We start from the raw sequence: 15,246 nt of genomic DNA on the forward strand, positions 1-15,246 counted from the left end.
CCATCTGCTGTGATGCTTTTGCAGACTTATTTTTTTGCAAGCTCCACCACCCTCACTGAAATCCATCCCTTTTTGCAAGCAGGAATCGAGCCCGACAGCAGCAGAGGAAAGCTTTCCAAGACAAGGAGAGTCTTCCCTTCAAGAGCATCATTCCAACACTGAAATTGCCACGCACAAAACCAATTACCTATTCATTTCAAGATCATTCAGGCGAGCGGAAAGATCCTCAAGGCGGTTGATTTGTTTGTGGCACTGGCTACAGTAAAACTCAAATGCTTCATCTGCGATAATGCTGTGCAGTTTCGCAGCGAGCGGATTGGTGCTAGAGAAATCACAAGTGTCATTTTAACAGGACAGAACAGAGCAATCTGATTTCGTCTGTGGCTTCCACAAGCTGAGTTGTTTGGAAGGGCTGCATCTCTGGGCAGGGGAGGTTTTGGCACAAGATGTAGGATTGGCTGTTTGAGTTTGAGAGCAGGCTGGGCTGCTTCCCTGTGTGCAATATTGGTTTGCACTGGGATTTGCAAACTGAGCTCATGCACGGCCCTGAGTCCAAGAGCCAAATCCTTTGGTTGGTTGCCCCATTTTCCAGTGGGACAATCTAGAAATAAAGCAGCTGTGCTGCTCCACTGTTTGCAGTGCAGACCAGGGTCAGATTTTCACCTCTAAGAACTTCTCCCTTTGAAGATATGCTCATAAAACACTGGTGGTGAACCAACCGCTGCCTCCTACACAGTGAAGTGCACAGGCAGCAGCTTCACCTCATCATCTGGCAAAGAGATGTAAAGGTGTACAAACTAATTGCCTTTGGAGCTAATGGGTCTGATCAGCTTTTTGCTTTCAGCTGCTCAAGCTGTTGAGGCGTCCACCGACCCCTGGCAAAGCAGGGAGACGTTCTCCCACCTGGCACAGCTTGGGCAAAAGGGAGTTTGGCCACGGGATTCTGAGCAGCATGGGGTTGGTGTCACTTAGGGGCCGTATGCAATGCCATCTTCTGCAGGAAAACATGCTTCTGGAAGCCACAGACTCGAATCAAAGAAAGGTTAATAGTGAAAAAACAAAGCAGTTCAATAAGTAAGACAGGTAAAGGTGTGAGCAAACAAGAGCAAGCTTAAAAACAACAGATGTCTGGAAAGGGCCCCGTGACGCAGATCCGCGCTGGAAAGCCCTGCCCCAGGAGATGCTGAGGAACCCCAGGAGGATTTGGGATCACTCCAGGCAGCAGCACGGTGCAGCACCCAGCCACCCCTGGGCCAGGCCTCAGAGCCTGTGCCACCCCTACAGTGCTCCTGATGTCTCATAGAGCAGGTGACCAGACACAGGATACGCTGCCTCGCTCCACTCCTGCAGAAACATGGAAAAACATCCCTATGCTCCATCGCAGGCTTGATCTCAGGAAAAAAACCTCCATCCACCAGCAGTCCCTTCAGCTGCTCAGGCTTTGCATGGGGTTGAAGCTGGCTGCAGCTTTGTGGTACCCAGGAGGAGTGATGTGCCCCGTTTTGGGATGCTCCCCATTGCTCAGCCACACATGAGCTCTGCTCGGCGCGTCCTCACTTCGCCCACTTCTTAACGAGCATTAATCAAGGCGGGGAAAGCCATTAGACAAGAAGCCCTAAGAGAATCCAGAGGTATTCACTGCGTGAAGATATACCTGGCCCCTGGCTGCTTTGGTTCCCTGCCAGGTGAGTGGGTGAGAGCTCAACCACAGCACACCTCAGGGCATCCCCACCCAGCACTGGTGGCACGTTGCCACCCCTCAGCCCTGCTGCCTCCTTCTTCCATCCCAGGGGAGCAGCGCTGCTCTCACCCAGCACCTACAGCCAGCCTGTTGGTGCATGAGGGGCTTGGGCTTCCCACTGCCATCCATTCCTCGCTGGGTGTTGTAGAGAGCTTTGCTGTCTGGATGGCTGAGCCCAAGGTGGCAACCTATAACCACACACTTAAGGACTAAGCAGGAAAATTCAGCACCCTGCAGTGCTCCCTGCAGGCTCTTGGTTCCTGTGTTAGCCTTCCTGTGAAGGTCTTCTTGTGGAGATATTCAAGACTGATCTGGACACCTAGCTATGCTACTGATAGTAGGTAACCTGTTTCAGTAGGGGGGTTGGACTCCATGGGCTTGAGGTGCCTTCCAACCCCTGCTTTGATCCTGTGTGCAGGAAAACTTGTCAACATGATTCCCATCTGATGCTCCTGTAACGTGGAGGTGATGCATGGGGATGTGGCCATTTACAGGTGATGCTGAACCTCAGCAAAAAAAAAAAAAGGGTTCAGTCTGAGCCAGCAGCGTCCTGCAGCTCTTTGTAAGGTTGCACTGTGTGCAAACACACGTGGTAGGCAGGGCTTTGTTCAGAAAAACAGCACATTCTTAAAGACACACCAGCTAAGGACCTTCCTGCACGCAACAATAATCCCAGGTAAGGGCCAGACCTGAAAGGCATGCGGAAATTCTCTCTTTCAAACAGAACAGCATTCTTTACCCCCGAGGTTCTGCAGGGCTTTGTCTGCAGTCTGCCTTCCCGGCACTCCCCAGCTAAAAGCAGTAAGAGCTTCAGGGCTGTGCACCCCCTGAGTCCCCCCTGGATAGCAGAGATGCTGCAGGGGTGAGCTCCAAAGGGAGAACAGGAAAGGCCAGGCACTGACAGAGCAGGAGCTGAGCACTGCGTGTGGGGCTAACCTGGAGCTCAGGACTGGTATTAAAGAAAAAGCTGAGCTGACTGCAAGATGACTGGAATATTTTGTTGCCAGGAGGCTTCTGGAGCAGTTTGGAGGCCCACACTCGGGGAGGAACTCAGAACACCAAGGCTGGCTTTTAGCTGAGAGCATTTCCCATGTGTGGCACCAGCAGGGACAGCTGCACCCAGGTGGCTCTGCACAGTGCCAACGCAGGACACATGAGGTGAACAAAGTGCCCCTTCCCAGCAGGGCACACTCACCAGGGGTTAGAGGTTCCTGCAGCAATGGGTAGAGCTTTACAGCAAAACCTCTATTGCAGGTTTAGTTCACGTCTTCAAAACTGCTGCTGAAAAAGGAAAGTTAGCCCTGGCCTGCAGCAAAGTGCTGGCAGCAGCCCTTCTCCTTCAGCCCCCTGCAGCCAGAACTGCCCCAGCCATATCAAGGCCTTTAGGAATCTGACAGAATGCAGGCAAAGAGGAGAAAATAAAAAGCTGTGACAGATTTACGCTGCTGTGCAGTCACACACACACCATCCCAAAGGGAAAAAGCATCCTCTTGGACACCAGTGAGTGGCAGCTTTTACTTTTTCCCTTGAAAAACAGATACGGATTGGTTTGTATCATCCTACCAGCTCCTCAGCACACCCTGCATGGGCTGAAAGCACTTGTTTGGTTTCAGATCTCAGTGTAAGGAGAGCAAGGAAACACTGCAGCCTCCTTCCTGCCCCACAGATCTCAGGCTGCAGCTGTTGGTGCAAATCCAGCCACTGTATCAAAGCCAAAAATGTAGGTGTAGCAGATTAAAAAAAAAAAAAAAAAAAAGAAAGCTGTCATCCAACAGGATCAGGGCTAAAGCTGTGAGGCTGCCTGCTTTTTTCTACCAGAAAGTTCTGAGAGGAGCCACATCACCAACAGCAGAGGGAACGTGGGGCTGTCCTGGGCTCCAAAGTGCTCCTCCAATGCTGCCGGACATCGGTGCTTCTGGTGGGAGGATGGGAACTGTGCAGGGCAAGGATGGAGGGAGGCAGCTCCTGGCTCTGTGCTGCTTATCTCCTTGTATCCAGGATTTGCTCTCGCAGACCAAGTTGTGTGCAAACCCAAACACAGAGCCCAAGTTGAGAAGTTGTGCCAACGAAACCCATCCCAACGCAGCCAGTGCTGTGCTGAGCATTACCTGGGGGAGAGGAACGAGGAGCTGCTAAAGCTGCTTTCCCCATTACACAAGCTGTCCGAGAACAAATCTGCTTCATTCCCTTCTCCATAATCCTCGAAGTGCTCCTCTCCGCTAATGACCGTAACGATGGAGTGGCTGAGGTCTGAGCCCAGGGGCAGGTCGTGTGGATGAGATCTGTGAGGACAGAGAGATGGGTGTCACGGCGCGACCACATGTAACTGCTCCCAGAGGGCTTCCCTGCCCAGGACTGCAGAGACTTTAAAACCTCTGGGGCAAAACACAGGGGGGGATTAGCAAGAAGCAAGGCGGAAAGCAAGCCAGATGTCTAAAAGCACAACCATGTGCTGGAGGGGGGTAAGACCACCCTCCTCCCAAAAATGCATTGCTAAAGAAGGAGGAAAGACTGGATTATTCCAAAAGCTGATTTTTCACCCTATACCACTGCCCAACTGGGGAGCAGAAGGAGGCACCCAGCAGGCCCAGCAACAGCAGAAACTGCTCCAGGAATAGAAGGCAGGGGTGGAATTTTTATATTTATTTTAAACTAAGAAGCAAGAGCCAAGCCCAGCTCCACAGCACGGGGCTGCGGTTTGTCAAGCACCTTCCAGGGGCACATCTCACCAGCCAGGGCTGCTCTGGGCAATAGTTCTGGGTGAGGGGAGCTCACCCACACCTCTGGGATGCACCAGCATCGTGACACCAACCTCAAGCCTTCCAATCTCTAACCCAGAAGCTGCAATACATTCAAATGTGCTTTTGCCTTGAACTTGCAAGAACCTGGAGTCTGCCCACACCTCATACACCGCTCAGAGCACCCAGGGGTCACCCAGCCTTCCCAAGGCCGTGTTGGGAGGAGCAGGAAAGCCTCAGCAACAAAGCCTAACCCCAAAATGCAGCGGGTTATACTTACAGGCATGCGAACTGGAGGCAGGGAAGGCGCACGCAGGCTGCCATGGCCCCTGGGTGGGAGCTGTGCTTGGGGCCAGGGAGCTCAGAACCTGCTTACAGCCCGACTTAACTGCTGCTGAGCTGAGCAGAGCAGCGTGCAGCCAGCTAATCCCATTGCCCTGATCTGCACACCTCTACCAAGCCTGCACCCTTTCAGCCCCAGCACCCAGCAGCTTGCGTGTTCCCATGCTGGGCTTTTGGGGTGGGAGGGAAGCCACAAAGAACAAGTGTTCTTCCAAAAAGCTGTGTGTGTGTGCTTCCAAAAAGCTCAAAGTACCTCCTAGACCACCACGCCTGGATGCCATGCTTCCAGTCCCCCTGTGCTGACAGCTCTGGGGGTTTCAGTGCTGTTAGCAGGGTGAGGCGAGCTCCCCGTTAGCAGGGAGGTGTTCAAGGCCAGCTTGGATGGGGCCATGGGCAGCCTGGTCTAGTATTAGATATGGAAGTTGGTGGCCCTGCCTGCAGCAGGGGGGCTGGAGCTTCACGATCCTTCCAACCCAAGCCATTCTATGACTCCATGACCCCCCAGAGCATCTCAGTCACACCCCCAAACCCGCTCTCCCCACACAGCTAGGAGTGCCCAGGCACAGCATCAGATAGCAGGGCAGGAGCCATCAGCTCACAGCGCTGTGCTCCGGGCGCAGGTTGGAAGCACGTCGTTACAGGAGGCGGCTGCACATCAAAGGGCACACACGTGTTTGGGAGAAACAAGAATACGGCGAGTTCCCCTCCTGGCTTCAAAATTACACGTTGCATTGCTGGCTTAAGTGATAGATTAAAAACTGCGGGTATTTCAGGTGTGTAGAGAACTTATTTTAGAAGTTAGAGATGCTAATGAGGGTACAGAAGTTCTCCCAAGGCAAGCTACAATTAGCTCAAAGAGATTGCCAGGCCGAGCTCCAAAACAGCCTACACACAGTGCAGCCTCATTATTATTCCTAAAGAAGAGCTATTTCGGTCCTGCGTGAAGTTACAAACGCTCAGAGCACACCGACCAGTTCCAGCAAGACAGAGCCAGCCCACTCAGTTTGGTCCTCAGCAGCATCTCCCCCCGCTCCCCACCTGCCCCCCTTTGCCCCATTCTGCCCCACTGACCCCTGCTCCTGCTCCTCGATGGCATCTGTGAACTCTGAGTGCACGGTGGAGTCGATGGCGCTGTCGGTCTCCACCTCGTCGTGCATCTCGTGGTGCACCAGAGTGCTGGTGTCCTCATCTGTGAAGGTTTCACACTCGCTGTAGGTGCTCTCTGAGCCCATGTACGCACTGTCAGTCACCTCATTTGCCTGTGGCAGGACACAAGAGAGGACAAAAGACATCTTGTAAGATGCTACAGCCATGTCGTTTCATTGTGGAGCACGACAAAGTGTGCCCAAGGCTGCCCATCACCCATCCCCAGGGCTGCCCATCACTCACATCCAGAACTGACCATTATCCACATCCAGGCCAGCCCACCGCCTGTGCCTAAGGCAGCCCATCACCCATACCCAGGGCTGCCCATTACCCAGGCCAGCCCATCACCTGTGCACAGGGCAGCCTCCTACCCATACCCAGCAGCTGCCATCACTGTTTATTTCACCCACCCCATTTTTAAGAGGACACCATTTGAATTCCCTACCAGGACTCACCATGCCAAGTCACCAGGCGGTCCTGAAAGCACTTTTCCCCCACTGCAGCCATATGAGGGTAATTTCCACTCCTTCACAGAAACCTCTGTAAAACTCTATGCCAGCCTCTAGACTACTGTCCTGTCTCTTCAGGACACACTGTGGCTGTTTTAGGGGGCAGGTCAGTTCCCCAAACACAGGAGGTGCTGCACCCAGATGCTTGGGAGCACCCAGATGTTCAGGAGCATGAGAGGGAACAAACATTGCAGCAGAAGCTCTCCTCAGGGAGCCCATTTCCTGGCTTTTCAGGAATTTCCCCAGGTGGTTTCAGGACCAATCAACTCTTTGTGTCTCTGGGGTTTTGGGAACGAGGGATCTGGCAATGCTGGTGTAGAGCTGCAGCTGTGCACTGCCACCCGGTGTCCCAAAGCTGCAGCATGGATGGCAAAGGGAGGAACACGGGTTGAAAGCCACTGGGCCACCTGAGGTCTATGCAGGCAAATGGGAACTGCTGGCTGCCCCTCCTGCAAGGTCATGGGGCAACACAGCAGCATTCCAGATGCTGGAACAAGCTCCCCTTCCTCTGCCACGCAGCACACACAGAAGCTTCTGAGGCTGTTTGCAAGCACTTGCAAGAAAATGGTGTATCTCAAAGCCTTGCATTACACAGAGCTGGCAGCTGGAAGGAGCACGTGGGCGCTGCGTTAGGGGAACAAACCCCACACAGCAGCTGCATGCTATGCACGGGGACAAGCCCTGCCCAGCCCTACAGCGTCAGCACGAGGTGCCAGCACAGACAGACTACAGACAGCCCCCCGACAACACCCTAAAGGTAAACATGACGTCAACCTGTGCAGAACCTGAGTCCAAAGTCGCCGCCAGCAGAAGACAGGGCCGTTCCTGCCAGCTCCAGCAGAGCAGCATCCCCAGCAGGGATACAGAAAGCCAACAGAAGAGGCCAGGATTCAGCACAGGGGACACAGATATGTTGGGATGCTGATATGGGGAAGTAAAGCCATCTCCAGCCCCTGCTGCTGGGCCAATCTCTGTGATGCTCCATGAAGGATGCAATGGGATCTGGCAGCTGCAGGGAGCACTGGGTGCCTGCATGCCCACCCGCTGCCCCATGGCGTGCTGCTTTCTGCCTGCAGGGGGAAAGACGTAGTGCTGAGCTGGGAATAACTTTGCTTGTGGCCTCCGAAGTGTGTTGTTTGGAAAAAACAACCAAAAGAACAAGAAATGCACACAGTCCCAGATCCTGGCTGCTCCCATAACCACGGTGCCCCACACCAGTCGTTCCTCCCCTTCTAATCCTTTTTCTCTTAAGCCTTATTAAAATCAAACCCGTGCAGTCAATGAGTTACGGGGCAGGTGAAACCTGAAACAAAGTTCTCCTCCTGAGCAGCAGCGTGGAGAACTTTGCTTCACAATGCATCACAGATTAAAGAACCAAACCTCCAGCAGAGATGCCAGCGGGAGATAGGCAAGCAGGGAGGCCGAGGCAAGGTCTGGCAGAACGCACCATAAAGCAAAGCAAAGCCAAACCAAACCCCTGTGCCCTGGGCAAAGGTGCAGCTGCAGTTCTCAGAAAGCTCTTTTATGGCCCCAGAACAGCTGATCTGTGCACTGACCCTATAAATCCCACTTGCCACCTCTCTCTTCCAGCCACGCTTGCTTTGCTCTCAGCAGACAAAAAAAAAAACCAGAATGGCAATGCACCCATTCCAGGCATTTGATGGCACTTTTGGGTAGAGAAGTGTTGTAGAAACACTGATTCAAAAAGCCTCTTTGTAAAGAGGAAAGGAGCCCAGGATGCTGAGAGCCACCTGCAAGGGCTGAGCAGGGATGGGCCACGCACCATAAACCACATCACCACCCCGACACACCTGGGAGGGCTGGAGACGTCATGATGCCCTTACATAAGAGCTTCTCCTAAAGTCCTCAATTCCTTTGCTTGCTGTATGGGATGTATGACAAAAGCACACGTGGAGCTTTAATCCGGGAGCAGCACATGCTTGGGCGTGCTTCTGTGCTCCGAGTGATTGGGAAAAGGCACAAGAGGCTTCAGGGAGCGTTTGCTTTGCTGCTTTGGGGCAGAAATCTTCACTCAAAGCACAACCAGAGCCTGGGTGTGGGACAGCTGTGTCCCAGCAGTGCCGTTGGCAGGGCTGGTCCAGCACTGCTGGCCTTGGCCACAGCGACAGGGAAATGGGGGAGGGAGGAGGAAAGGGAAGAACAACGCTGCTTTCCCGACGGATTTATCTGTGATTAACGGCAGCTCTGGACAGGGGGGTGGGAAGGGACCAAGGACACCCAGCACTGCCCCATCCATCCCAGGGCTGCAGGAGCCAGGCTGCGATTGCTGCTCCATGCAGAGCTGAGCGCAGTGGGGAAGGAGAACACCAAACTGACCCTAAGCTGCAATCCTGGCCCGGCGCTGGGGACAGGCACCTCCCTGCTCAACACAAAGCATGTTTAAGTTGGCTTCTACCCATGCAAAGGGGAGAGGAAAGCAAGCTGTGCTTCCCTCTCTGAACACCCTGTCCCACCTCAGTCTCAGTCCCACCCTGAAACACCCCATAGCAGCAGGCAGGATCCCCTCCCCACCAAACAGCCCCGCACAGGAGGTGCACCAGCAGAGCTTGCCCATGGGGTTTGCCTCTTGCTGCTCATCTGGGCAATACCCACTTTGCAGAGAACCCAGAGAGTCCTCAACTGGCTCAGGGCAAAGCCAAGCCTCCCCACCTGGCCACAATGCCAGCCCGACACAAGCTCTACAGGTAAACAGGGCTGACCCACACCAAAACAAGAACACTCATCAGCAAAACCAGCCAACCCACACCGTGGGGTAGAACTCACCTCCCGCAGTGCCCATACCTGCCATCCTGCCCAGCCCAGAGCCAGGGACAGACAGAGCCATCGTGTGCCTGCCCTGCAGCCCCAGCTCCCTCCTTCATGCCAAAGCCCAGCACTCACCTGCGGACACATCCCGCCCGGCTGGACCCAGCTCCTTCTGGCAGGGAGGAGGGAAGCAGGTCGGGAACAGAACGCCTTTTGTTGCTGACCTCCAGCCCTGATAACACTGGGTGAGCTCAGCTCTCTCCCCGCTGTGTGGCCACCATAATAAAAGCAAGCTGTGCTCCGGCCAGCCCTGCTCCAGGTGCACAGGCTGCTTGCTGTGTAAATTACTGCTGATTAGGAGGGTTATTTCCCAGGAGGATTGGCCTTGCTAGAGAGGCTCCCAGGACGTATCTCTCTCTGGGTGTTCCTGGTGAATAGTTAAATGTTAAATACAATCTCTTTCCTTATAGTGACGAACGGGGAAGCAAACAAAGCTTGCCTTGCTCACCAGGCGGTGACTCCACGATGGGCACTGACATCACCCTCCAGCACAGGCTGTTCCCAGCAGGGCGCACGGTGCGGGACCCCCTGTCTCCAACACCCCACACAGAGATCCTGTTCTGCTCCCAGCTCCAAGGAACTGACCCAAACTGCTCACATCAGGAGGGCCCTCCCACCTCACATCCCCCAACACAGTGCACGAGGCACAGAAGGTTTCCTCCTGCCCTCTCTACAGAAGCAGAACCTTTGCCCTCTCCCTCAGCCGTGCCTGCTGAGCACACAGGTTCCCTTCCATTCCCTTCACAACCCATGTTTCCCCATTTTCTCTGGGTTGCTGGTGCTCACCCTGGGACACATCCTTCCTGGTGCACAGTGCCAAGGGGAAGCTCCTTGCCTGATAACCACTGACCTTCTGTGCTCTGCGCACAAGCAGCAAGGATTTCTTGCTTAAGGTGCACAGCAGCACGGGGATGGTTTAACCCACACTCTCCTCCTGGCCCTGCTGTTTGTGCTGCAGGATGCCGGGGAGCTTCCAGCAGAGCCCTGGCTCAGATACACCCACAGTACCACAATGAGGAACCACCACCACTTTCACTTTCTGAGCTCCCACCAAGGCTTTGTGACCCCACTCTGCTCATCTGTGCTGCAGCCCAGCTCCCCCGGCTCGATCCTACAGCTGCACTTGCAGAGGGAGATAAAGCTGCAAGGTCCTCCCTTCCCAAACTCCTTCCTCCTTATCATCCACAAAGCAAAACACTCCCACTAGGATCTCATCCGACCGCAGCAATTTCTCACTGTACGCCTCAATTCCAGCATCCTGCCTTGGAGCCATTCGTGTCATTTATCCATTTCCCCTTCCCTGAGCACGACTGGGGTCTGTGCAACACCAACATTTCCTTGCTCTTTCCAGGGCTCCACGTGCCCCCCAGGTCCAGGAGGGGACGGTGGTTCTGCAGCAGGTGGTACAGCCACCCCATGTGTGCAAGGAGGAGCAGTGGTCGATGCACTGGGGACTCACTGCTGCACACTGAGTGGTGCTGCAGCACACACTCAGCTGCAGCTTCTCCATCCCCACCTGACGGTTTGGGTTGTGTGCATCTCCCATCACTTTCACAGACATTCTGGGCTGCTGGAGAAACTCAGCAATGTAAGTTTAAACTGCCTCACTGTGGTCTGTGTCCTTTGAGAAGCATTAAACTCAGTTACTCCACGTGAGAACAAATGACACCTTCAACACAAGCAACTGTTTTCTGCTACGATAGGCTGTGCCGTGCCTCCAGCCAGGCAAGTTGGGGACAGCTGGGGTATCCCATTCCCAAAACCACCCCTAGGACCTCACCAAGGGCTGCCCTCCTGCCCAGATCCGCTCCCACTGTGCCATATGAGTTGCTCCTACATCTGATGCATCCTTCCTCGCTGCTACCGAGGCTGCCCCAGCGACCGCCCAGCAGATGGCAACAGCCCTGCATGCACTGTGCACACCCTGCACAGCCCTGTGAGCACTGTGCACCTCCCTTCACCTTCTGCAATTCAGCTGCCCCATTCTGAACATCTCAAAAAGGTCTTCCCCACATTCCCATGGCTGAAATTGGCATTGCTGCTATCTGCCATGCTCCTGGGCAGCCCTTCTGGAGCACAGCTATGCATTGATGCTGCCTCTCCTCCAGCCCACCAAAGTTTACACGTCTCCATGCCCAATCCCAGAGGAACTGTGGCTGCACACCTCATTTTTGTGGTTTGCTTTCATTTTGGGAGAGTCCTTCCATTATTGCAGGGCTGGAGGAGATTCAGCCTGCCTGATCTGCCCTAGCCTGCTTCAGTGGGCTCAGCTACCCCAGGAGAGAGCCCCTACCCTCTGGCAGAGCACAGCAGGCATCTAGCCCCTTTCCTCCTGCTGGGCATTATAAAGGAGTCCCTGCACCTCCAAAGTGAATGGCCCACATGACTCAGTGCTGTTCAAGCTCACACAACTCCCACCTATGCTTATTCAGCAGCAATGCTGCACCAGCACAGCCTGGGGGAACAATGCAGGCAAGGTGAATAGGTGCCTGGATGGACAGACTCCAAGCTCCCTCCAGGCTGCTTTGGGATGAACGATGCAGGCAGGGCAGCCAAATCACTGTGGTTATCATTAGGTGGCAGTTCCCAGCACAAAAGCAGAGTTGTCCTGCAGCCATCATGCCTCCACCATGGGCAGGAAGCAAAGCACCACCCAGGGCTGCAGAACAAAAAGCTGAGATGATGGATAACTGCACTGGGGTCCCTGTGTGAAGCACAGAGCTCAGACCTTGCCCCCGTCAAGAGGCTTTTATGACCCTTCAAGGAATGCAAGCATTGGTTCTCCTTGGATGAGAAGCCTCAAATTGCACTGAGGAGGTTCAGGTTGGGCGTTAGGAAATGTTCCTGCTCAGAAAGAGCGGTGCTGCAGTGGCACTGCTGCACAGGAGTGATGGGGTCACCGTCCATGGAGGTGCTCCAGAACTGTGGGGATGTGGGCATGGGGGGGTGGGCTGGGGTTGGAGCTGGGGATCTGAGAGGTCTTCTCCAACCTGAATGACTCTGTGGCTCTGCAGAGCTGTTAAGACACCAGTGCTGGATGGATGCTGAGGGCTTTCCTCGCTGTTCAGCTCTCTGATGACAGCCACCAGAAGAGGGGATGGATGACTCACCAAGAAGAGCAACCTCATTAACAAAGAGAAGGCATTTTCATTTAGGCTGCTTAAAGCACTTGTTTACACTTGTTTGAACAAACATTTAGCAGAAATGCTCTCTGTCAAGGCCTCAGCAATTGCAAGAGCTGGGCACTCCCTGTCGATCTGCACAGTTAAGGGGAAGCAGAACCCACACCCCCAATACAACAATGTCACATAGCAGCAGCTCTCAGCTCCGTGGCTGTGTAGATGGGTGCCCAACTCAGCTCAGCACCCCGGGGCACAGCACAGCACACAGTGGGAGCTCAGTGAGATCAGAAGGAAGCACACACACCCCGAGATGCCCATTTATTTTTACGTATTTCTCCATCATGTTCCCATGTGCTGAATCCCTACGAAATTCTTGCAGCGTTCCAAACCACGTCTCCAAGACAACGAGGGTAACTCTTCCCCGGCACATTAAACAAAGGCACCAAAGGAGCTCTATCTTTTGAAGATCAGCCTGAATTCAGTACAAGAATCCGTTTCCACCTTTCTGGGAGGGCTGTTCCAGGACTCATCACCTTTCTCTTCTGGTGACCTAAGGGTTGGGGTGGCACGTGGGGCTCAGCAGTACCCTGTGCCAGGCTGGGTGCACACTGGGGGTCCCATTGGCTGTTGGGAACAGGGTGACCCAGTGACAGCTTGGGGCTATCCAAAGTGACAGGCCTGTGCTTCTCACCAGTACGTGGAAATGAGCTGCCCAACACCCAGTGTATCATTGGGAAACTTGAAAGAATAGCTTCAGCTATTCAGTTATATGGCACATAACAGCAAGGACGTGCATATTTACACACAAAGGCGACAAAGGTTGGGAGGCCCTGTTGAAATAACTATTTGTGTGGTAAAACCATACAACCGAGAGCACCAAAAGCCCAAATCCCGAAGACAAAAGTTCAAAGAAGGAAAAGCAGAAGGCAGCTATTCAGTGCTCACACGAGGCAGCAGCATCTGCAGCACCTCCTGCTCTGGGCTGGAGGGCAGAGAGCAAGAACTGGGGGAGCCAAGAAAGCAAAGCTGCAAACTCCATCCACAACAAACAGGTTGCCCAACAGCAGCTCCCTTCTAGCTGGGGACACAACTTGTCCTGTGCCCAGAAATACAGAAGGGAGAGGAGGGATGGGGACCACACCTTCAGCAAGAAGGAGGAAACCTCAGTTGAGCATTTTCAGCCAACCCCAAGGATGAAGAGGAAATCTACATTCTGTCTTTGGTTCTACCTTCTGCTGGCTGGACAGCACCAATGTCTGTGCCCTGCAGCAGGCTTGAACTGCTTCAGCTCAAACCTGGGCTCACACTGTCCAACAACTGAAACCCCCACATGGAGCCAAACGAAGCAGCTGCAGGCGCCCATCCTGTCCCACCCCAAAGAGCATCTCCATCCTCCACCCCATGGCACTGCTCTCTGGCACCCCACAACTCAGACAGCATCACACCGAGCTGATTTTTGCCCAAACACCAGCTTTAAATGCATCAAATTGATGCAGGCTCTCTGGCCCATAGATGACGGAACTCATTTTCATCCACCCCTGAGCCCATTGCAGCCATCTCTGCCCTGCAACCCAACCCCCCATGCACCACTCGTGCTGCACACACAGATATTCACGGTGCTCACACTTGCCTCAAATGTGACGAAGTCATCAAATTCATCAGGACAGGCCGGGGCTTCCTCCTCGGGGGTATATCCCATATCATACAGCTGGCTGTCGGGATCTGCAGAGGAAAATGAAAAAGATTCACCAAAAGGAAACGCACTCCCTTAAAGGAAGGCATGAGTAGGGAGGCACGACAGAAGGATGAGAACTTCCTTTGGCACACACTGGTGCCCTCAGCTTTTGGGAAGGATCTCTGTTTCCAGGCATCCCACCTCCAGAAGGTCGGAAAGCAACTGGGGTGCTGCTCCCACGTGGCCCCTTGCTGCTCCTACGGGGCCAACGCACAGACCTGGCCCTACCCCACCATGCTTTCTGCTGCTTCTCCTGCTTTCATCCCTATCTCTGCTTCCTGCATCCTCTTAATCTTCTCCCAGAAGGCTCCAACCCTGCTGTGGGCAGGGAACACTGCTCGTTCTGCGTGTGACAGCCAACTACCATGGGAACAGCGGGGAGGGAAGGCAGGCTGCACCCAAGCTCTTGTCATGTCTGCTCCTCCCGTGCCCAGGCACAGCAGGAGCCGCCCTCGCAGGAGGACAGCAGAATGGGAGCTTTCAAGAAGGTGTCTTTAAAAACCTCCCTCCTCCTCTTCCCCCTCCTCCCACCCCCAAATGCAGCTGGAGCTGTGCGGGTCAGCATTGCTCTGAGCCCTCTGACAGAACAAAAAAGCACAAATTCCCCATGTTCCCTCAAGCAACAGCTAATGCCCGATCCAGCACACGACCTACATCGCAGACTGGAAATACCAAATGAAGATCAGCTGCTGCAGTCCCAAAATAAATAGCAGGCTGGAACCCACACAGCTCAGAGCTGTGAGCACTGCAGCACCGTGCTCAGTGTCCATAAGCCTGGCCAGGCAGCGTCACACTGAGCTCCCAGGGAAGCTGTGATCCCATGGGTTTAGGAAGGACAGGCTGCCTGCAGCCACTGGAGGCTGAGGATGGGAGGGGATGCAGCTGCTGAGCCAAGTGCTGCAGGCATGGGGCAGCAGAGCCCTCCACTCACCTGCTGCCCACAGTCACCCTCCGCGGTGCCATCAGCTGGGGCTGTGAGAAGGCAGTGCAGGGACCGACACGAGCCCTGAGCCCACGGATGCGGCTGCAAATCAAAGCCAGGAACGAGGCAGACTGCTTTTCCAGAAATGGGCACACAGTGATTGCT

At 54.3% G+C, this 15,246-nt stretch overlaps 1 protein-coding gene across 8 annotated transcripts in view; it reads right to left on the reverse strand.

The window, feature by feature from the left end:
• RAB11FIP3 (RAB11 family interacting protein 3) overlaps nucleotides 1–15,246 on the reverse strand; it is a 44,791-nt gene that overhangs the window by 12,883 nt on the left and 16,662 nt on the right. The window contains exons 1-5 of one of the 8 annotated variants that reach the window (XM_048962037.1): nucleotides 14,301–14,435; nucleotides 14,055–14,146; nucleotides 5,893–6,080; nucleotides 3,850–4,023; nucleotides 188–322 (exon numbers count right to left, since the gene is read on the reverse strand). In XM_048962037.1, coding sequence (XP_048817994.1) covers nucleotides 188–322; nucleotides 3,850–4,023; nucleotides 5,893–6,080; nucleotides 14,055–14,123 — 566 coding nt within the window. In that variant the 5' untranslated portion in view covers nucleotides 14,124–14,146; nucleotides 14,301–14,435. The other 7 variants (XM_048962038.1, XM_048962036.1, XM_048962040.1 and 4 more) reach the window with 7 other exon arrangements.

The sequence above is a fragment of the Lagopus muta genome, chromosome 15, assembly GCF_023343835.1.
Source record: "Lagopus muta isolate bLagMut1 chromosome 15, bLagMut1 primary, whole genome shotgun sequence".
NCBI classification, from domain to species: Eukaryota; Metazoa; Chordata; class Aves; order Galliformes; family Phasianidae; genus Lagopus; species Lagopus muta.